Raw genomic sequence first — 24,674 nt, forward strand, 5'->3', positions numbered from 1 at the left:
GTATTATCTCATCATATGTCGACTTGCCCGCCACCCACCCCACTCCACTGCTCTTGCCTGGGCTGGCCACCACTATTTATTCTCTTTCTTTTCCATACATGCCCCTCCTTTCTGTCTTTACTTCTCTTTGGCTTGTTTCTCTTTCGTCCTTTATCTCTTCATCAACTATCTGTCTGTCAGACTGCTCTTTCTCTCTCTTTATCTCTCTCTCTTTCTCTGTCTCTCTCTCCCTCTCTCTCACACACGCGGACACACACACACACACACACACACACATCCTTTTAGAGTGCTACTTTGTTACTCAATGACCAGCGTTGAACTGGCCTACAGGACAATCTGGCAGTGCCCGATGGGCTGGTGTGACAGGTCAGAGTGTGGGACATTTTTTGCAGTAGCTATCCCCACTGTGAGTAGTACCCCAGGAGAAGAACAGCATCTCTTTAAATGTAACTGTCACGCAGGATTGGAATATTAAAACAATCACCCCCTATTGACCCACCATAGTTTATATGCTATATTGTGTGGTCCTGAAGAAGGTGGACCGTCATCCTAATTTTTCCACTGAAACGACGGTTGACTGATTATAGGAGAAATCCTGGTCCTCAACACAACAACGGCTAAAATTGGAAGTCTTTTTCCGTTGTAACTCATAGTGTATGTAAGGAGCGGCTTGGATGGTTATGAGTGGTATATGTAAGAGAATTAATGTTTCTGTGTGAATGAATGAGGGAGTGATACGGTGAAATTTGGTGGAGGAAAAAGGCAGACATGTATAGTTTTCTATAGAAAAGAATGCAAATAGTGTTTGTCTGCTTGCAAAAATGTGTTTTAATATTTAAGAAAAGGAATAAAATGTAAATAATCTATAATTAATTTCTGGATCTGTAAATGAAGATGTACAGAATTCTGCAACAATCTGTGTATAAAATGGTTAAAAAACAATAAGGAAAAATAAAGAAATATGTCAAGGTACCAAGCCTATTTTTGGCTTTTGTTACATTTTCCTCTGGTCAGTCCATAGAGCACTTTGAGCCACTACTGAAGAAATACATGTTGCGTGTGATTTCGCATTTAGGTTCAGTGGGCCTGGTATATGGTCTGCAAGACCAGTTTTATTGTTAATTTCCCTGATATTAAAACAAACATTGCGTGTAGCAATTTCAAATCCATGCAAAATAATTACACAGAGTGTCTGTACAAGTTCAGAAGCACCCCAATTAGCAAACGAGGACCACTTTTTTTCTATCTAATTATCTAAAAGTCGGCAATTTATTTTGGTGTCTAACTTATGTCCCAAATGTAAAAAGAACAATTGATGGACAGAATGCAGAGCAATGTCAAACATTCACCCCAGTGCAGAGATTTGGCCAAACTCCATCGTTTTTTTGCTCCCCATGCCATTCTAGTTTAAACCCAGCCATATGCAAATCAGTCTTGACCCTGCTCCCTATGGGAACAGTCCAGCCCAAACTGCCAGACCAGGTCCTGCTGGACTAGAAACCCGCATTCTAGGACCAGTTTTGGGGTTTCACCCCTCATCAGCCAAGCTAGCTTGACTCCAGTGGCATGGAGAGCCCAGGACCCATGTCTGGGCATACCCATCACACTAGGGGTGAAAAATGCAAAAAGAACAATTGATGGACAGAATGCAGAACAATGTCATACATTCACCCCAGTACAGAGATCTGGGCCTGAATCCATAGTTTTTTTGCTCCCCATGCCATTCCAGTTTGAACCCAGCCATATGCGAATCAGTTTTGACCCTGCTCTCTATGGGAACTGTTACACACGTATTCCAAGATTGTACCAAACAGACGCAACGTGTAACTGATGCGGTACCTCTGTGTAGTTGGGACGCGTTGGTAGCGTTGTTCCAAGCCCTGCAAAGTTGGTGGAGTGCGAACGAAGTACAGAGAACTACAAATCTCATGAGTCCTTCGTGAGATGACATCGCGTACGTTCAGAGGTACGCGGAAGAGGAAATAAAGAGCCAAGCGTCGCTGAGACACGGTTGGAAACTTTGATGTTCCTGAGTTTCCACAACAGGGGACCAGCTATCCTCGGGCCCTTGGAGACAAGTTACTTCAGGACACAGCACACAGCAAAGACTTATCAAGCAGGGCGACACATCACACAGCAAAGTCACTTGTGTTCTCCTTAGTTAAATCAGAAAACTGCAGGCCAGTCCAGAACACACAGCAAGGGCAGTCCTTCTCTTCAGTCTCTTCAGCTGTTCTCCTTTGGCAGAGGTTCCTCTTGATTACTAAGTAGTTTCAATCCTTTTTCAGTTGGGATTTTGTCTTGAGTTTAGCAGTTTCAGCTCTCACATTTATACCCCTCATTCCAGTTTTAACCCAGCCATATGCAAATCAGTTTTGACCCTGTTCTCTATGGGAACTGTTACATACGTAATCCAAGATTGTACCAAACAGACGCAACGTGTAACTGATGCGGTACCTCTGTGTAATTGGGACGCGTTGGTAGCGTTGTTCCAAGCCCTGCAAAGTTGGTGGAGTGCGAACGAAGTACAGGGAACTACAAATCCCATGAGTCCTTCGTGAGATGACATCGCGTATGTTCAGAGGTACGCGGAAGAGGAAATAAAGAGCCAATGTCTGCATGTCGGAGAAAGCCGGGAGTGGTAACTCGGTAAGGGTGCGGACGCACCGATCCTCTGAAACTAGTTCTATTGGTTTCTTTGTGAAGGCGATAGGAGCGCCTTCTTCTCTGAGTTAATTCTGGCGATTATCCTTTTGCACTAACTCTACGAAAGGAATTCTTTTGACAATACGTATTTATGTTCTACTCGATTCTCTGGGGATGCAATTCCTAGCCTGGTCATGTCTGGGATAAAATGCTACTATACATCAGTGAGAGATGTTCCTACCAACAGGACATCCGATGATGGTAATTTACAGTAGCTACAAGACTTTATGCTTGCCACTTTAATTATGGGATAACAGTTTGTTTTTGTGAAATACAACAAAATTTGAGTGAGCCGCAAGCGTGTGTGGGATGGGGAGGCATGCAGGAGGAGTACAGGAGTGCTCCGATCTCTCTCCCGCTGCACTGTATTAGACACGCTGAGTCCTCGAGCGGCCAGTACCTGCCCAGTACTCCTGTACTCCTCCTGCACGCCTCCCCAGGCCACAAACGGTTGCGGCTCCCGACGGAGTCCAAGCCATACCTTGGGTGTGCGCTGCCTCGCTCTATCTCTCCGCTCGTCAGACATCCTGCTGGGCGGCCCGACAACTTTGCAGCTCCGTTGCTAGGCGATGCTGTAGCCAGACCGGTTACAGTGCTGCCTTCTCCTTCGTTGATGATCTTGGGCAGATTCCTCTTTGCAAACAACGATCACGCTCCCTTTCACCTTGTTGCTTCCTTAGCTTCATGAAATCCTTTAGCACGTTGCGGCTCGGGTTGGCGGCGGTGATCCTCACTCACAGCCTCAGTTACGATGACGGCTCGAGCCACAAACAGCAATGCAGCAGCGTGGACGATGTTTCACGCTGCGGGGGCCATGCGGTCACGGGGCACCTCGTAAACAGCACCACAGCCCACATGGCAGTCTCAGGCGTGAAAAAGCACACGCACCAAGCGTCGCTGAGACACGGTTGGAAACTTTGATGTTCCTGAGTTTCCACAACAGGGGACCAGCTATCCTCGGGCCCTTGGAGACAAGTTACTTCAGGACTCAGCACACAGCAAAGTCTTATCAAGCAGGGGGACACATCACAAAGCAAAGTCCCTTGTCCTCTCCTTAGTTAAATCAGAAAACTGCAGGCCAGTCCAGAACACACAGCAAGGGCAGTCCTTCTCTTCAGTCTCTTCAGCTGTTCTCCTTTGGTAGAGGTTCCTCTTGATCACTAAGTAGTTTCAATCCTTTTTCAGTTGGGATTTCGTCTTGAGTTTAGCAGTTTCTGCTCTCACATTTATACCCCTCAATGCATTTGAAGTATTTGTGTTCAGGGGGCTCTGTGCCCAGTTAAAACCAGTTCTGGGTGTCTTCCTGCCAGTGCACACATTCTTTCTTTGATAGTGAGGGTCTGGGCCCCAGACACTCCGCCTGAGGTTGAACCATTGTTTTGTGGCAGCAGCACAGGCCTCTTCGCATCAAAGGGGCTACTCCTTCCCCACACCAAATGCAGGCCAGCCTGTACTGTCTCACCTGCTCCTCCCTGGTGTCAGGACACTCCCCGGGCCCTGTCGCATCCAAACCCAGACAGTCAATACACAACCAGGAAGAGGCACACAGGATGGTCAGGACAAGAAACCAACCACTTCTAAAAGTGTGGTTTCTAAACACACAATTCAAAAACCATCTTCATAGAAAGATGTGTTATTAAATTCTGAATTTAGGCACACTAAACTTCATCTCTCCATCTAATGCCTATGGGAAGATATGCTGAAAACATGGGACCCAGCATTCCCCATTCTGTCCTATAAGCAAGATGGCCTTGTAACAGTGAATAACAAATTTGGCAGTATTTCACTGTCAGGACATGGTACACACCTCAGTACATGTCCTACCTTTCACATACACTGCACCCTGCCCAGGGGGGTACCTTGGGTCTACTTTTGGAGTGTCTGATGTGCATAAAAAGGGAAGGGTAAGGCCTGGCAAGTGGGTGTACTAGTCAGGACAACAAGGCAGTTAACAAACTGCGCGCAGGCACTGCAGTGGCAGGCCTTAGATCTCTTTTTAGGGCTACTTATGGGGGTGGCACAATTAGTGCTGAGGGCCCACTAGAAGCATTTGCATTACCAGCCCTGGCACACATAGTGCACTTTACTAGGGACTTTACTAGTAAGACAAGCATACCAATTATGGACAACCAATTACCATAACACTTTATACAGGGAGCACTTACACTTTGACACTGATCAGCAATGGCAAAGTGCCCAAACCCTCCAAGCCACTAAAACGAAATCTATCACAGCATCAAAAATAGAGGAGGTAGAGGCAGAAAGTCAGGGGTAACCACGCCAAGAAATGCCAGGTCTAACATGGGGAAAGACTTATTTTTTTATGACGAGACAATAAGGCCTTGTAAGCTCATAAGTGTGTTATCATGTTTTCTAACAGGTGTTAATGAGTCCTGGTTATCGGTTCCTACCCTATAAAGTCGGATGCATGATATCCTTCGGTAGCTACTCAAGATATTAGTAATAATAATCATGTTCAGTGACCGGAAATACATTGTCAAAATATAATAAATGTCTTTTCATCTTTCTGCCTTATCCCCAAAGAAAGACACTATAGTCTTCTACTATACAGATATGCCAATTAATATCTTGAAGTTATTCTAGGGAAGCTTTATTGTCTTTTACAGGTAATGAAAGAATTAGCTAGAGATTAGTATGCTAAATGGTGTCACATTGAGTGATAGCATATGTTTCTTTTCTTTTACAGAGCTCCCTCTCTGCTCCACCTTCCCTATCCTTCCCTCCCACCTTAAGCTTCCGTGCTCTCATAGCATTTCGGAATTAGGGCGGGCGAGAGGTGAACCAAATGAGCATCGAACAACTCTGAGGATACATCGATCAGATGGTCACAACAGGAACAGTTCAGCCTGAACTCTCAGGCCAGGTCTCCCTGGACTGGAAACAAGCATCCTAGGACCAGTTTCAGTGTTTCCTTTGCAAACATTGCCACTGGATTCAAGCTAGCCTGACTGATAAGTGGTGTTACCCCAAAACCGGTCCCAGGATTCTTGTTTCCAGTCCAGGGAAGACCTGGCTTGGCAGTTTGGGCTGGACTGTTGCCATGAGGGACAGGGTCAAGACTGATTTGCATATGGCTTGGTCTGAACTAAGGTCACGAAGTGAGCTAAACAACTATGATGGATTCAATCCAGATATGTGACTGGGGTGAGTGTCTGAAAAGTTTCTGCTCTCCGTTCATCATCTCCTTGTTTGCTATTTTATGTCACAGTCCGACCCTGTCAGTGACTGTCCCTACGCAAATGTTTGTTATATTCTTCCCTTCTTGATTTCCCTTCCTGTCTCCATCCTTGACTGCATCATCTCCCATCTTCTTTCCATATTATCTCCTGCTATCACACACACTTTGACCTCTCTTATTTTGGATGTTCAGGGATGCTGATTAAATGTGTGCCAGTTACTATCATTCTGCTTGATGCTTAGTGGGGAGTGACTCTGCAGGAAGGAAGTGAAAGTTAATGGTGGAAGTGACTGTACAGGATGTAGGTCTAGCACCTGTCATACAGTTGCATGCATGCTCATATGCTTTTTAGATTTTCTTTTGAATGTCTCACAGAGGTTAAAATGCTGTAGGGTAGATTTTTCTGAATGAGGTCAATTGACATCACATTGGAGGCTGGGTCATAGAAAGGATCTGGATATTTGTCTTCCCAAGCTCAGAGTTTAAAGCTTTACAGCAGGTTTACTTTCCTTTTCTTCCATATTATTGGGACAAGGATTAATTGACAGTTTTAGAAAATGCATCTTAGCTAAGAGTGGCAAAAACTCTGGGAGTGATTATGATGGCAGGCGGCTCACCACCGCCGGGTTGGCGGTGGCGATCCACCCGCCACCTCAACCTGATTTACCCCCGCCATATTATTATGGTGGAGGGTATCGCGGTGGACGCAAAGTGCGTCTGCCGCTTTTCTGACGGTCGGCAATCGTTCCGATTGTCGGACGGGCGGAGCTGGGGCACAATATGGTGGCGGTGCCTAGAAGGCACCACCATCCATAGTAGGATGCATGTTTCCAAAGGCCTTTTCATGGCTGGGATGTGTTTTGGGGGCCCCGTTGCGGGCCCCCAAGGGTGTGGGGGATGCACTCTATTCCCATGCCTAAGGTGGCAGGCACCGCGCGGTGCCTGCCACGTTGTCCATGGGAATGCACAACATGTTTATTTGGCATTGCGGCGGTTGCTGCTGTAAGCAGCACCCGCCGCAATGTCAAATATGCGGAATGCGACTGCTAGGGTGGCGGTCGCATCCTAATTAGCGGTGCGGGACCGCCGTATGTCTGGCGGGCGCTCCCAGCCGCACGAGGATGGCGGGCGGACTAAAGTCTGCCCGCCATCCTAAAGGACCCCTCTGTGTTTTGTGCCATGTCACATACAGAGTCCACAACAGCACATATACATGTCTACCCTACAAGCGCTTTTCTTCACCCCATCCTCTTATGAGGACACACTAGGCTGACATACTTGTCTGTATACTTCTGCAGCTTTCCCTTTCCCTCCTTGACTTCCTCTAATCCACTGTCTCTCTCTGAAGCTCCTTGTGTGTATCTGTGTGAAACTGAAGTGTAAAAAAAAAAGTGTGGGGAAAATGGGAACAAAAGTGTATCTTTGAAGCCATGTTGGAGATTATTAGTGAACATGTGTGTGTAAAAACATTTATGTGTTGATGAGCAGGCGTGCGCTGTACATTGTGTGTGTTTGTATGAGTGCAAGGATGTGTGAATTGCATATAGGAGGATTTGGAAGACAGAGCTTGCAAGAAGCAGTGTAAGACCTGTTGTTTACCATGTGCGAATTGGTAATAGCATCTATTTTGGATGTGGAAAATGTACAGAACTGCCTTCCCCTATCCCCACTAATAAGCTCTAACTTGTCTAGTGTGCATTAAAATTCCCTATCCTGCACAATTTCTAAAAGGTTCAATGTAGGAGATCTCTCAAACTTCCAATGAAGGTCATATTTATAAACTATTAGGCTTTGGTCAGTATTGCTGTCCTAATGTACACTGAAATAAACAAAGTGTGCCCTATTTTCTCAAACTTTCCTTTAAGGAAATCACCTTAGCCTATTTATAAATTCGAGGGCAGATTTACCATACTTTCACGCAATGCAACACAGCAAGGTGATTTTCTGCGCTGCATTAAAATGAAAGGGCAGAAATGCTCCATATTTACAAAGATATAGAGCATTTCTGCTCTATCCTTGTGCCAACGCACCATAGTGCAAGGTTGTCTGCCTTACGGGCAGGATTGTTTTTATGCAGGAAGGTGCACCTTCCTTCACAAAAACAATCCATAGTGGTATATGTTCTATGTGTGCTGCACATGTGGAAAGATGAATCAATGAGGATAAATAAATATTTTTCTCCTTGTTATGCCTCTGTTGGTTAGGCTCACCATTTTGGTTCAAAGCCAGGTTTACAAGTCTTTGTAAATCTGGGTTTCCATCAAAATACATGGGTAGATGCATAGGAATGCCCATGCTCCACCCATGTAATGTGTACCCAAATGAAGTAATGCAAGCCAGCCGTATGCATTGCGTTGCGTTACTTTGTATTTAATAAATACACAAAGCCACACAAAGTGGCTTTTGTGTGGCTTAGTAAATCCTAGATAAGGACTTCCTTGACCTTGCATCACGCAAGGGCAACGCAAGTCCTTAGTAAATTTGCTCCATAGTCTTTCAATCCTATCAATTGCAAATTACTTCCTGAAATCCTTTCTACACTATCGTTGCATGATGGTGAAACAACCAATTGCATAAAGGGTATCAATGGTGCTCTAAGGACTGAGGGTGGACAAATAGTCATATCCAAAAAGGCTACCTTAACATGAAAGGTTATAAGGAATGGACTCAAACAAGTTAAAATAAATCCATAGGCTAATGTGCCTGCTGCAGGGTTCCTTGTGTGACCTGCAGGTCACAGGCTCCAATCCTGGTAAAACAGTAGGGTTCGGAGGGTTAACATGCATCCTTCTTCTACCTTTGTATAACTTGCATAACATATGTTTAGTATGTATCGAGTTGTTTTTAGAACCAGGTGACAGTTTATAAGGAACAGCTTCTCGATGCAACTAAATCATTTAATTCTGTCCTTCATGTTGTGTAGGATCTATTTAGGATTCCTTGAAACTTTCCAAGAAACTTGTTAGACACTCATCCTTGAGCCTTTGTTATCTTAACCGCAGGGAATGCGATGTTTTGTGAAAAAGGGACCATCAGTCTGAGTAGTGATGGAGGTGATTCTGTATAGAACCTACAGAATAAAAGCCTTGAAGGACAACTCAGTGGGTAAATATGCCCACAGCAACAACCTTCTCATACTTGCTATGTTAGGAGATAATGGGACTGGGGCATTGGGAGAAGCAGAGCTTTGCTTAGGATCACACAACTTGTTTGCAAGTGTAAGCCAGGGGCATTTACCTAAGGCAGCATTCTGTGGCTTGGTCTTCGATTGTGATTCACATGGAAACCCGTCTTTTGAGTAATAATCATATTTAAGATATTAGGCATATTCTTTTAGTTGGTATTGAACAGAGAGTGGAGAGGAAGAGCAAGTCAATACATCTGGCACACAACAGAAGACGGACATGCTCCGTAAGGACTCAAATTATGCTCAAGTGTATATTGTGTCTAGAAATGTCTAATGTTTGAAATCATAAAGTATTTTATTATGACATGTGACAGTGTATGCTAATCATGCAGCTTGCGTACCTTTATACCTGAAAACAAAATAAAGGCTTGGAGAAAACATGACAGATCTTGTGTGAGAATTTCCTGTATATACATGGAAGTGAAAATAAATGTGGCCCAATAACACGTTATTTTACGCAGCTGGGCTAAGAAATCAATGTTTGCCCATTTATTTCCATTGTTGATGGGAGAGGAGGGGCAGCATCTCCAACACATGGCTTTGCTTCACAAAAATCATGACTACTACCCCACAATCCACAATTTTAATACATCTCATATTACACTCTGCGCACCTGCATATCTACTGAGGGGCATATTTACAAGGGTTTTGCATTGCCCTTGTCCCACACATGGGGGCGCAGGGCAATGCAACTCCCATAATGAGATTTTCCAAGCCACACAAGGCCCGGCGTGGCTTGGTAAATCTGGAGCAACGCAAGGCAGCGCAAATCTGAAGCATTCTGAGATTTGCCAATAGTGTTGGACCTGGGAAAGCATCAAAATGTCATGCCTCAAATGAGAGGAGAAATATCTTTATTATTCCTTGATTTTTTCTCTTTCTACGTGTGCTGAATTATGCAACTCAAATAGGATGAGGAAACTGGCTCAGATAATTTTTTTTGTGCAGGAAAGTATCCCTTCCTGCTCAAAAACAATTCTACCTGTAACACAGGTACCCTTGCATCTTCACCCTGCGCAGAAATATATTTTGAACTTTTCGGTTATCATCTCAAAAATCTTGGCTGAAGGCACAAGAGTGTGGGGGTTGGAAAAGTGTGTCCGCTTGAGAATTTTGTTTCCCTGGAAGGCTGACTGCACTGAGATGTACCAGACTGCATTCCTACCAAATGCTGATCTCATGTGCTATGTGGAATAAGTCCTAAGAGCCTGTACCTCTTGGTGATTTTTCAGGTACCTTGCCATCATATTATCTGTCCTTATTCGAACAATAGGACCTCTCAAAACCTGGGAGAAATTAATCAGTGCCCTAACTAACTGTCTTAAATTCCTTCCAATTGGAAGACATGCAGCTTCCTGGAGACCCTAGTTTGCCTCGACTTTCCATATGTCTAGTGTTGCCCCCCACACTCTTCCACTTGCATCTGTGGTGATTACATTTGCAGGAGGAGTTAGAAGGGGCAAACTATTGTTGGGACAGAAAAGTCCCTTGCGTGGTGATCGACCTGTACACCTTCCTGAGTACCCAAGTTGCAAAGATGTCTGGATCCCTGGTGCTGATTTTTGTTGTCATGGGCGAACATGGATCATGCGGATTGGGACTCCAGAGACCTGGACTACTATTGGGGCTTAACCTGAATGTCACTTATAATGAATGGGGAACAATTACTACCATTAGATAGACGAAAGAGACACTCAGGTACCTGCCTAATGAACACTAGAGGCCTGACCACAGGGGACTGTGTGTATTGTTTGTGCATGCTGTAGTTTACGTAGTGCTCATATATAAAATTCCCTTTTTTCATAAAAGCAATTATTCAACTGGACAATCATTTATTGCAGCTACTGAAACTATTTTGAATTATAATACTGTTTTCACCCCTCTGTATCTACCTCCCTGAGATACCTTGGACTTCTCCACCCAAGCTACTACTGAGACTCGAATACTGAGGAGTTAATTGTCCTAGTTGCTCAGAACCCATAGTAAATCGGGACCCGAAATATAAGAAGTAAAAGTTCTCAACCCCCATGGTTGGGCCCAGTAGCTCCTGCTTGCTCTGTAACCCTATGAAAGGGGTTCTGACAATTGGTTTCAAGCGGTGGAGCGTCTAATGTTTAGGAGCCTTGGATGCAGGTGTTACATTGGTCATTTCCAGTTTATGCCAGTAGTACAAGTCCAGTTGTTATGCTCAAAGTCAGCATACATAGATAATGGAGAACACAGGGGTGGGAATATACCTCAGCACCATGTCAATAGACCAGATTAAGGATTTCTGTAGAGACACAAGGTGAAGGGTTCCCAAAGGTAGGGACAAAGAGGTCCTTTCTGATTTGATTAGGACCAGTTTAAAACACTGGACAAAACAGACAGATAAGGTTATAGTCGACTCTGGGGAGGGCACCTTGTTGCAAACCAAGGAGGAAAGTGCTATGGATTCAGAATCTAAGATACCCTTAGATCAGGTAAATCCCAGACACACACAGAGTGTGTCCCTTAATGCATTTTGCAGGGTTTCTTTAGTTACTAGAATGTCCCAGGTATGTACACCACCTCAGATTTCAAGGATACCGCTGTTGTCAATTCCAAGAGTAAATCCCATGGGTGTGTTGAGTCTAGCGGGGCCCTTGGGATTGCTCTCCATAAGCTTAAGGCTGAGTAAGAGGAGAAGGACAGAGAGTTTGAGAGGGAGAAGTTAAGACTAACTCAGAGGGAACAAGAGGGGAAGAGGCAGGAGAAACAGAAGGAATAGGCCGGGAAAGAGAAGTTGCGAGAAAGGGAAGAGAAACAGACAGGGTGGGTGGAGTAACAGAAGGAAAATGAAATCTGGAGAAGGAAAAGATAGCCCTTCGGAGAGAGAAGATTAGGGTGTCAGCAGTGACAACTCCATCTGGAATAAGTGACTCTAGTTCAGGCCAGGTTGTGGTCAAGATTCTAAGAGATCCTGTGCATGCATATCTGAAAGGTCAGGACTTCTTGGAATGGTTGGTGAACTTTGAGGTCACTTGTAAGGTTCAGGCCTTTAATGAGATGCCTAACGCAGCTGCCTTAATCGTGTGCATGCCATTGGATGGGACAGCCATCATTAGAACGATGCCTGTGGTCTACCAGAGGATAAAGGCATCTCTGATTAGACGGTTTGGGCTAATGCCAGCAAAGTACCTTCAAAGGTTCCTGGACTGCGAGTGATCATTTGAGACCTGGATTTATGCAGTATTGTGTGATTGGAATGTGTGTGAGAAAAATGGAGGTCAAGGATTTTCATTCCCTTAACCAGTTGATAGTGACAGAGTAACTCAAGGAGGAGTTCTCTACCCCAGTTAGGCAATACCTGACTGAGAGGGATCCAGAGGAGCTTGCAGTGTTGCCTCAATGGCATGGTGCCCATGGTTGATGTCGGGGTTATGGAAAAGCAACATGCTAGATTTCTATTAAGCAGTTACTTGATTGCCCCTGGTAAGGTTCCAGGACCAGAAGCCTTTATGGCTTATACTGTTAGATTGTTTTGGGATTTTTTATTTTTGGGCATTAAAGTGTTTACAAATGTAGTCTATATTAAGACGTTTGGAATTGAAACAAATTTCCTATGATGTATAGAAACTGATTTATTAACATGTTTTTTATTTCTCTGTGGAGCGACATTTTTGACAAGATGGATGCTGTTTCAGTCACTCACTCCTGCTCCTCTCCTTGCATATATTCTCTCTCCACCGACGTCCCAGAGCTGTGATTTCACTAGACTACATAGAAATTGAAAGTCCTAATTGTTAAATACTTCATATTTGTTAGAACACCTCCAGATGATATTACCATAGAGGGTGTTGAATGATACTATGCAGAATAGGAATGGTGCTTTTGTGTTAAGGTAATGACATGTATTTTACTCGTGTTCTGATTTGCTAAAGAATAGATACTTTTGATCATGATCATTTTGCCATTCCTCTAATTTTCTGTAAAGGAAATTATGCACTACAACCTCTTGATTTTGGGGGTTAGTCAGAGGTTTTTGAGCTTTCCTTGGGGATACTAGGGATGCGGTCCATTCTCTTCCTGGCTTAGAATACATTTCTGATTTTACAATATTTGTATTTGTACGTATCTGAGAGTCTTCATGTCATTGACTCTGTACTGCCTGTTTTTTAATTTTGTAATAAAACCCTTTGACTCTTCATTGATCTAGAGCTCAGTTATTGAGGGGGCCCCAATAATGTTTTAATTGATTCACTCTGTTAATTGATGTCTGGGAGGGTGCGATAGTGTTCAAGATCAACCTGTGTGAGAACCATATGAGGTGAAATTTTGGGGGTTCCAATATTGTGGTGTCTAGATTTTGGGGTACTGTTGACCACATCAGCTGTGTTGACCAAAGCACAGGCTACATGTCAGTCTCGGAGTGAGACTGGGATCATTCTTGATTTTCAGGGGCCAAGACATTGTAGTTTGCAGGAAAGATTACATCAATGTTGCCTATGTGCACTCGAGATACAACTAATAGAGCTTAGTATATCAATTCCATCTGTGTGCGTCCCTGTCAATGCGCCGCATCCAAAGGCGCCAACTAAACAATGCAACAAGTATGCTGGGAGGGAAGAATCCAACCAAGCTGACGGGAGCACTTATTTGGAAACCAAAAATGTTTCTACAATTCGATTCACGAGATTATTCAGATGAAAACACTTTATGCATTGCTGAAGAAGCTTCTTAAATTTTATTCAATAGGTTAGTATCATTCTACAAATGGTTCCATGGTAGCTAAATTATATTTACTCAATCTATATTTTATATAACCCAATGCATTTCGGGTCAATCAGGCCCTTCTTCAGGGGTCTCAATCACAGGTTCGAAACAATATAGTGAAACGTCCTGGCTGCAAAGACGAGAAAGTTCTCATCATTGCAGCCAGGATGTTTTACTATATCGTATATAAAATATGGATTGAATAAATATAATTCGGCGATCAAGGAACCATTGGAAGAATGATACCAACCTATTGAACAAAATTTAAGAAGAAGCTTCAGCAACGCATAAACTGTTTTAATTTGAATAATCTCGTGAATTAAATTGAAGAATAATTTTTGGTTTCCAGTTTGCAGAAAAGGGCAGACCCCAGGAAGGCAGTGTCCGTGAAGGTCATTGTTTTTGCTCCAAAGGGAGAGGAGGATTACGCTACTGAAAATGGATCGCGTACTGGATTGTGAGTCACTTTCAGCGGTGCAGGGTTTGCTTGCTGCAGGAAGGCCTACCCAGGAAGATTTCTGCAAGGCACCAGAAGAATACCCTACACTTTTGGGACTTCAGAAGGAAGCCCACAAACAGGTCAGTAAAAGGCTGTTTGAGAAACACTATGTTGGCTGGAAGGATGGTTTACTTTATTGTGAACCAGTGAATCCTGAGCGAAGAACTAGTAAAAGACTTTCCACTAGTGCACAGGAATTTCCTGTTGTCACTGGCCCATGAAGTGCACTTGGCAGGACACTCTGGCATTAGCACAACTGAGGATAGGCTGGACCCTCTGTTTAACTGGCCATGGATGCACAGAGACACAGAGAGGTTCTGTAGATCCTGTCCCACTTGCCAGATGAGAGATAAGTCGGAAGAGGAGATAACTGCACCATTAGTACCTTTACCAACTGTAGGTGTTCCATTTGAGCAAGAGGAAATAGACATAATTGATCCATTTGACTCCCCTCTCAATAAGGCAACAAGTATATTTTGGTTGTGGTGGATCAGGTCTCCGGTGCTCGAAAGCTGTACCTCTGAGAAGCCTGAAAACATGGGTGGTAGAAAAAGATTTTGTGGGGATCTTTTCTACAGTTGGATTTCAGAAGACTGTAATTTCTGACGGGGAATCAATCTGATATCCTCTTACATGAGAGCTGTTGGAGCAAACTGGTCTGACATACATCTTCTCAATGGCTTACAACATACAAACCAATGGCTCATAAAGTAGTTTAAAAAACACTGGTGGACATAATGAGAACTCTGCCAGTGTACCTAAGGAGGAAGTGGGAACTTCTCCTGCCATGATTCTTGTTTGCTTACCAAGAGATTCCACAGAAGGGGGTAGGGTATAGTGTTTTGCTTCTGTATGGAGACCCAGGATGTGGTCGACGCATCTTAGTTAGTGAAGGTTGGGAAGTAAACTCCACAGAAGGATTTAGTGGATTATGTGATTAGCCTCAGGAAATTAATGGCGCAATACATGAGTCAGGCAAAGAAGAGCCTTCAAGCGCTGATGTAGGTGTTGGTACCACCAGAAAGCAAATCTGTTACTAAAGCTGTTGCCCATCCGGACTCAAGAGTGGATGAGCTTGTGGATCGGTTAAATGCTGCAAAGTACTTGAGCACCTTGGATCTGAACAGTGGGTGCTAGCAGATTGGCTTAGCACAAGATGCAAAGGAGAATACCAAATAAGATGTACTGCACCTTGAATGAAAGTGCCTGACTACAGCCAGCCTTTCATTGTACAGATGGATGCTTCTGGCAAAGGAGTTGGAGCTGTGTTAGCTCAACTGAATGACAAAGATAGACAGTGTATGGTAACCTTTATTAGTACAAAGTTGCTACCCAGAGAACCGAACTGGGCAGCAGTTAAGAATGAGTGCTTTGGAAGAGACATGTATAAATTCAATCCATATTTGTTTAGCACTAACTTTGTTGTGCAATGGGTCATAAGCCATTGAAATGGTTGATATGGTTGTGAAGGGGGAGAACCTCGAGTTGTTTAGATGGTCTATTTATCTGCAACAGTTAGATTCTGTAGTGGAGCGCAGTACCGGATTGAGCCACAGGAATGCTAATGAATTTTCCTGCCGGTTTTTACTGATCTGACCACCCAACCTCTCCAGGTTAGGAGTTGGTTCAAGGTAGTGTAATCTGTGTGGGGTGTCTGTTGGGAAAGAAAAGTCCCTCACATGGGGACAGACATGTACACCAGCCCTGAGTGCCCCAGCTGCAATCATGTCTGGATCCCCTGTGCTGATTTTTGTTGTCAAGGACGGACACAGATCATGTGTGTGCGCCATGAGATAGACCTGTCTCACAGATTGCGGACTTGTTGGACCAGGAGCAGTGTCCAAACCACTACCCTCATAGTGGTGAAAGGCTACTGCCTTTGCCAGGAGTTTAGTAGCAGGAGTGTGATTGTAGCAGCATAAATGTTGTGATCAGTAGGAGTGAGCACTCATTTTTACCTGTGCCACTAGAGTAAGGCCTATAGGCTCATACATGTAAATGTTCTGCTGCTGTATGCCTAACTTACACTTGGCCTACATTAAGTTAGTATGTAGTGCTGAGCAGTGTGCAGGTGGTTGCATGTGTGTGCTATGTGCATGTGTACCTGTGAATGGTACAATATATGTAAGACTCCGGTTTCCTTTTTGGGAATCCCAGGGATGCATGGAGGAACATGTTGAGGTAGAGGAAACCCTCTTTGTGGATTGCTGCTTATTTGAGAGTTCAGTGGGACACATACTGGATAAAGAAGAGCCAGGCTCTTCAGTACACTTCAATTGGTGCTCTTTGATTCAGGGTGACATCAATGGAAAGGGAACAGGGCACATAGTAGGAAGGAGATGGAGCTTATAAGAGAACCATAAAGAGTAGGGCTGCATATATCACAGTGGCTGACATTCAGATGTGAACCTCTAGTCACTCACATTGCCTTTGTAGTGAGGCTATCATATATGAAGTCGCTCCTGCTGTGAGAGGCTGCTTTCTGGAGGAAGGTCAAGTAAGAGGAGTGAGCATGTCAAAAGAAAGCAGACCCTCATCCCAAACTTCAAAGAATTAGATCCTAAATCGTTTTTGAGTCCGAATATGGACTATAAGAAGGGGAGCATAAGGCCCCCAAAATTGGTCAACTGTGAAGCAACTAGTCAGGCTGTATGCTGAGGAGAGGAAGCTCTACAAGACTTTTACATGTGACTGTGGGTCTGCCAGTCAACCAGCTGGGTGTGGGGACATCACCCTAGGAAATCCAAGAAAGGCTGCCCTGGAGCACCAGTACCTGCCTGCTTGCCAAGACCAGTGTGCTCTGGGAACAAGAGGAAGGTGCTTGGAGGAAGCGAGGTCCAGGGGGGCATCCTTGTGAGTGGATCTCCATAGCGAGGTGAGAGGAGATGACTGCTGCACCAATCAGGTCATCGCCCTTGTGAAAATTCAAGTCAGCAATCCTGTATGCCAGAGGGAGCTGTTGGGAAGATTGCATGAGTGCCATGATGATCAGGCTGCAGCCCTGTGTGAAGTCAGGAACCCAGTATGCGAGAGGGGCTCACCGCAAAGCCTGCGTGACTGCCATGCTGCTTGGGTGATAGCCTGTGTGTGGAGTAAAGTCGGTGACCCTGTATGCCAGAAGGGGCAGCTGTGAAAACTGCAGGACTGTCATGCCGTAGCTCATGTGTGTAGTAAAGTCAGCGTCCACATTTGCCTGAGGGTGCCACAATGATGAGGAAGTTAATGCTCTGCCAATCTTGCCGCTGTCCATGTGCGGAGTGAGGTCGATGTCCCCGTATGCTGGGGGGGACATCATGAAGAACAAGGAAAGTTGTCTGGTTCCACCATCGTCAAGAGGAGAGAATGCCTTGGTGCATGCCCAAGCTCCGATTGAGGATCAGAACCTGAACAATCGTTCCCCCACTCATGAGAAGGATAGGAGAACTTAGTCTCATTGGAAAAAGCACCATGAATGCCCCAGACCCGCCCCTGCAGAGCCTTGAGTGCTACTCACCATCAGCAGCTACGGCAGCTCTCAGCAACCTGCAAGAGTGAAGCGCTCCTGGAGACTCTGGTAGCGCAACCCCTGGAAGGCCATGGGGGAACTTTTTCAGCTGCATAGGGCTTTGGGCACTGGAACACTTTTGATTTGGAAGAGCCAGAGTGGGACTCCTGAGACTCGGACTACTAGTGGAGCTATTGTTATTGAAAGGGAAGTGGGACTCAAGGACCTGTGTATCAAACCCCAGAGCTTTGACCTTAGAGGATTGTGCATAGTGTTTGTGTGTGCTGTAGTTTAGTTTGTGTTTTTCATAAGGTTAGGTGCTTGACTAAGCAATCATTTATTGCTGCTACTGAACATATTTTGAGTTGAGAGTCTGTGTTCACTTCCCGGCATCTATCTCCTTCCAAGATGCCTTGGGCTGCTTATCCCGTGCTACTACTGACAGTCAAGGACGGAAAGGGTACTTGGCCCACTTACTCAGGTCTTATTTTAAAACAGGCCACAGGACTTATGGAGTAAAAGCCTCAACCACCACGGCTGGGCCCGGTCTCCTGCTTGCTCAGTGGCCCTCTGAAAGGGGTCTGGCACCTATGGTCACATTTTCTACCCTTAGCAACTATTGCAGTGAATTTACAATCTGAGGAGTCACTGGGATCAGGTGTTCCTACTCCTAGGACCATGGATCCACTGCTCTAGAAGGTGTCTTAGTAAAGGATATTTGTGCAAGTGAGCCCATGAACGAAAGACACAATGGAAGCCATATCCCTTTGCATAGTTAACCATTCCCTTGATGTTGCTCTTATTTTGCCAAGGAGAGTCTGAAGGTGGGCTACAAGCTTCATCCTTCTGTATTCTGGTGAATGGGAAAGAGCTGTGTTGAACTATAATCATTGTGCCGAGATAAGATGGTACTTGACGTGGTTTATCAGAAACTCATGTTCTTCCAGGACTTTGGTTACATCCTTTTATACCTTAGAAAAAGTAGACACAATAAACCAATCATTTAGGTAAGGGAATAGGCTAATGCCTAAGCCATGTAATCTACCCAACACCTTCGAAAATACTCTTGAACCTGTTGCAAAGCCAAATGGGAGGACTTTGAAGTGATAGTGATTGCTCTGAACACAAAACCAGAGGAATTTCTAGAATAACACGAGCATAGGTACATGCAGTTGGGCATCTAGGAGATCAATTGCCACTAATAAGTCCCCTCGACACTGTTGCCATTTTGAATGTATGGTAGGTAATAAATGTGCTGACATCCTTTAGATATAACATCAGTGTGAAGCCTCTGAACAATTTCTGCACCAGAAAAATTGTCAAATAACAGGCCTTTCCCTTCTGATCCTTCGACACATTATAGCTCCCTTGTTCAAGAAGGTTTGGACCCCATCTAACAGTTTTGACCACAAAACAGAGTCCTGAGGAAGAGATGTCGAAGAAAGACATCCAGAGGGTCCTGAAGAACGCTTACTTGATAACATGAAGAGAATATCTCCAGTTTCTATCTGTCTGGAATGTATCTTCCCCAGTTCTTCAGCAAGAAATTGCAACTGACTGCTGGCTTGAGAACTTCAGCATATTTATACTTTTGGAGTAGCTATCAGATTAGCAAACTGGGTTGACGGTGACCGTTTTTAGTTTGAGACAGAGGTCCCCCAGCAGCAAACCACTCCCTTGAAAGGGTTGAGATGTCCCTTTAATGGAACAACAAGGCCCAAAAGCTATTCTTGTATGGAGCTCTATTTCCTCTGAAGGCTAAATGAACCGCTTGTAGCAGATTTCAATCTTCTGCTGATTTTTGACAAGCTCCTCCAACTGATGGCTGAACAGCCTGTCACCGGTGAAGAGAAGATGCATGAGTACCGCTTTCTGATAAGTATCTGTCTTCCATAACCGCATCCATTGGTGTCTTCCAGTGGTCACTGCATGTTCTGAAGATGATATTGCTGCCGCCAACATGTCAAAGGAGACATTGGAAAGAAAACACACTGGCTATATGTTGAAAAGTTACTTCTTAAGATGAAGAAAGATGCTGAGGCTTGAAGTGAGAAGTCTTAGGTTTATTCTTAGTTGTAGGTACAAAACAGCTCATCCACCCAACTGTCAGCAGGTTAATGATCTCACTGCCCTCTAACATTCTACAGCTGGCTTGGTCCTGACATTCCAGAACACCAAGCATCCCAGAGTGAGATATACAGATACACCTTAGCACAGAAGAAGAAAGCCATTACAACACTATACCATGACAATACAGTTTGATGTCAAATTTACATCATTGCTGATATGTTCTTCTAACTCTTAAAAATCCTTCGACAGCGATTGAATGGTATGTTTTGTGTAGGTGGTAGCCCTGAGTGCAAAGGTAGAGACAGAATAAAATCTCTTGATTGCTACTTCCACCTTTTTATCTATCGTCTGAGAGGGCATTTCTTCTTCTGAAAACATCACACCTTAAGAGGAAGGACTTGCTGTTGTGGAGTCTACTTTCACCATAGGTGGAAACTCCTTCACAAAGTTTTGCAAAGGATACCTTCGGACCAAGAACCTGGGTAAAGCTAAAGGTCCATCTCTTTTCACTCTAGCATCAGCACCTTTTTAATTGCAGCATTGACTGGGATTAATTCATGTTCTTTACACTGACTAGGACTATAAAAGCCTTCATCATTTGACATATCCGGGGGCTCTGGAATGGCTGAGTTTTCCCTTAAATGGTGAAATAAATCTGAGTGTCTCTGACCCTGGACAAACTGATCCTTAATGTTCGCCTCATCAACATAATCCTAAGCAGTAATATCATTGTCACTGCGTCTCTAGGTATTTTTAGCGCAGGAGCCTCTTCTCTTGCCAAAAACACAGCTTCAACTGCACTTTAGATTTTTTTTTTGAAAGGCACCTAAAGAGAGTGGCTCTTGCTGCAATGAAGCCTGCTCTGCCTCCTTTTCCTGGACAGCAGGCTCTGTATGTTTCTTCTTCATACACGTCTTAGGTCAGGCAGAAGTACTTTCTTAAATAGGAAATACCTAGTAGCCAACTATTGTTAAAAATTAGATAGCCAGGCTCAAAAAGGAAACGCTTAGGGGGTTCATTTACATGTCCTGTGCACTGCAGGAATGTCACTTTTTGAGAAGTTTTGGTGGCGCACAGGGTTTAACTATATCTAACAGGCCATATAAAGCCACCCTGCATGAATTTTCATAGCCTTGTAGACATGGAGTGAGGCTGCTCTGCGCAAGTCTGTGTGTTGCCCTGTGGCGTAATGAAAGTCGAGGGGCCCCCCTGCAAAGTACATGGAGGGTGCACCCCACGCTCCGGACACAGAGAGAGCTCTCAGGTCAGAAGCCAGTGCACAGTTCCAGAGTTTGTGGCCTGGAGCTCGGGCCCCCTCTCACGATGGGGAGACGTGCCATGGGCATTATGGTGGGTGTTCCCATGTAACACCCATGGCATTTGACACATTCCCAGATTTACAACAAGTTGTAAACCTGTGAATGTGCTATAAAAATCAACTGCACCCCAGGGGAAGCGTAAGAGAGTCGCAATAAGGGGAAATAACCTTATTTCTCCTTGTTTCTTCCCTCTTCTGAATGCAGCACACATAGAAAGAGCAAATGTCCTCCATTGATTGTTTTTGAGCAGGAAGGTATTCCTTCCTGCACAAAAACAATCATCCTTACAACGCAGACACCCTTACACCATGGTGCAAGGGTGCCTGCGTTGGTGCATGGCAGCCAATTGAGTGGCAGCGCAGGGAAGGAGGACAGGAATATGCCATATCTGATAGATATGGCACATTCCTGCCCCTTTCTTTTGCCATAGGGCAGCGCAGCAAGAAGGCTAGCAGCACTGCCCTACGGCAAATTATTGTAAATGAGGACCTTAGAGTCCCTCGTACCTCTACATGCTATCACAGCTTTAAATCTGGGAAAAGACCACTACGTGCATGTCTCATATCGTTTGTGAGGCGTGCCCTCTTTAGCGTGAACCGTATGGCCACCAGCTCTCCATGAGTGTCTGCTAAGGCATAACCTTCTCAGTCACGTTCTCAATAAAAGAAGACAGTAAGCAGCTTAGGCTCAACCTGTTAATATCCTACGTTGACAGGAAGTAGCAGGCAGCCATTTTTGAAGTTTGTCTTGGTAACATTCATGGAATTGGGAAAGAACTATTATAATTGTCATTGTGATTGTTTTTATATAGCGCTTACTACCCCACACGAGGCGCTGAAGTGCTGTACGGTGAGTAGCACACTACTCTGGAACACAAGGTTAGTGGTTATAGTGATACGTCATGTGCGCTCAACAAAAAATGACATGCATTTACTCCTGCTACTTTGCCATAGGTTAAACAAATACCACTTAGGTGTTGTCATTAGTTAGGGCTAGGTGGTTTCAGGTGAATGGTTGGTGAGATAGACAGACTGGCAGAGAATATATAGTGTTAGGTTGCATGGATAGGATTTTAAAGAAAAAGAGGCTGTGATCTAAGAAATGAGGCATTTTGTAGAATTACGATAAGAGAGCTTAAGGCAGATAGTCATGAGACAGAGAGGAGGCTATACTCAGAAACAGAAGGCATGAAGAGGATGGAAGGTAAGAAGAGGGTCCCTCGGAAGAAAGAAAGGAGAGGAATTAATTGGAAGGAAGTCAGGGTCAATTTTTCATACATGGTCTCAGATGTATTGTGGGAGCCGGGTCTGGTGGCTCAGTGGACCAATGCATCCACTGCAGGGGCCTGTGTTCGACCTCATGGTCACAGGTTCAAATCCCAGCGGGTCCACTCAGCCTTTCATCCATCTGAGATCCATAAAATGTGTACCATTGAGTTGGGTAACAATAAGCATCTGTTATTCAGCGCCAAGATGCCGCCGGGTGAATGTACGCTTTACAAATACACATGTTATGTTATGAGGCTTTCTGAGATAGTCACCAATCTGAAGATGTAAGCTGTAGAATGAAACAACATTACATACATGCAGCTTAAACATGAGAGTCCAAGTTTGCACATCATTAAAACATTAGGAGTCCAATCCTGCTCTGTGCCAAACCTAGGGCATCTCTTTAAAACATAGCCAGGCTCCTCCCAAGCTTTGTACAGGGTCTGTACACTGCCCAAGGGGAGGTGGCTCATTTGCCTTCTTTAGAAAGATACCTTCTTTAGGAAATTTCATTTAATGATCTTCCCAGATTATTCTGCAGTAAAGGGAATTGCGCTCACTAAAAAATGAGTTATTTGACACTGGCTGAGAGCATCTTGCCAATGGGCAGTCAGATTGTTACCTTGTCTTGTTACCTAATCCCATTGTAGGTTGTTTCTATGGCACAAAAGAGCAACCGCTGGTGCCTAGCACGAATATCCCAACTGTAAGTTGTGTGTGTTTGTGTATGTGGCTAGTGTGGTATATGCATAGTATGTATAAGTGTAATCATGAGTAATTATCCAACCGCAGAAAAAAACTGAAAACATCAGCTAAATCCTTCTGCATACAAAAACAAAGCAAATATTCCCCTAGTGCCACAAGACCTCTATTTTGTTTCTCAGTTAGATTCTCAAAAATAGAGTACAAACATCTGAAAGGATTGTTCCAAGGAAGACAGAGGTGGAGGTAGTGGCCTCTGATGTGCGTCTCCAAATTAAACCGCTCATCAGATGTAATTTCTGTTGAGGTCATGTGCGAAAGAAAGCTCTTGATGATGGAGCTGGCCTCAGGTCCACCATTGGGGACACAGTGAATCACTGGTCTCTGGTGTAGCGAGGAAAGCTAACCCGACCTCCATCTGTTTTCGGTAGAAGTCCTTTTAGCGCCTTCCTCAGAATGATGCTCATGGACTCTAAACTTTATCAGGTTATTTTCTGCAAAGCCTGCTTGAAAAGATGCCCCAGTATTTTGTTTTTGAATGAATTAAACTTAATTCATAAAATTCAATATTCATCAATACTTCCATAAGCACGTGACATTTAAGAAAAGGCATTGCATGCATGTTCTACTCAATGTGATTGGAAATACCACAAGATTCTGCTTCTTTCCTTAATCCGATAGAAAACCACAACAGGTAATAAGTTCAATATCCATGTGGCACCTGTCAAGTTACTAGCAGATCCAACTGCTACTACGTTTGAAAGCCTCACTATGGGCACCAGGATACACTTACAGGTGAAGTAGTCTTTTGGGACATTCCGAGCCCGAATGCGAGCAGCAGGCCCATCATACATGTAGAAGAAACTGATACTGCTGAAGTAGTCAGTCATGAACTCCAACTGCTCACAGTATGTCTTGTCCATTCCTAAACCAAAACATAGGCAAAAGGAAAAGTTACCAAATCCACACTATTTTTCAATCTGAAACTCAAATAAATTATACAGTGGTAATTTCAGGTCAATGTGTGAACAAGCCATCAACTTTCTTCCATAGATTCGGTCATTAATGTTCTTATTGTATATGCATTCACGGTCTTTCTAAAATTTAAAAATGGCAAGTGTGGGCAAGAATTCATTTTCGCTTTACTTAACATCCAACACAATGCATATACGAGATAATCTAAAAGTCAACTTGCACAAAATGGTGGCATGTTCACGTAGTTTTCCATCAAGTTCGGCTCATCAATTCTCCCATAGAAAAGAGGGGTAACAAGTTCTGGACTCAATATGAGTTCCCCGTTATTCCACCTCGTAGCTCTGCCGCACCAGAGTCACCAATACAAGTGGTTGGAGGCAAATCCAGGGACAGAGTTACCAGGCTAATATTAGTGAGACCCTGAGGGTCCACTTAGAATTAAGGTATCCCTAGGGTAATCTTTTTCAGGTCTGATTTTCTTGTAATTCTTTATACCTCTCCAGTGTTTCACCCAGAGATGTCCTCTGCTTT

The 24,674-nt window shown here is 44.2% G+C and overlaps 1 protein-coding gene across 8 annotated transcripts in view; it reads right to left on the bottom strand.

Moving 5' to 3' along the window:
- Window positions 1-24,674, bottom strand: part of ENPP3 (ectonucleotide pyrophosphatase/phosphodiesterase 3) — a 783,610-nt gene that overhangs the window by 316,678 nt on the left and 442,258 nt on the right. For all 8 annotated transcript variants that reach the window (XM_085611575.1, XM_085611577.1, XM_085611569.1 and 5 more), the window contains exon 14: window positions 23,962-24,093. In XM_085611575.1, coding sequence (XP_085467701.1) covers window positions 23,962-24,093 — 132 coding nt within the window. The remainder of the gene's footprint in view (window positions 1-23,961; window positions 24,094-24,674) is intronic.

The sequence above is a fragment of the Triturus cristatus genome, chromosome 6, assembly GCF_964204655.1.
Source record: "Triturus cristatus chromosome 6, aTriCri1.1, whole genome shotgun sequence".
Taxonomy (NCBI): Eukaryota; Metazoa; Chordata; class Amphibia; order Caudata; family Salamandridae; genus Triturus; species Triturus cristatus.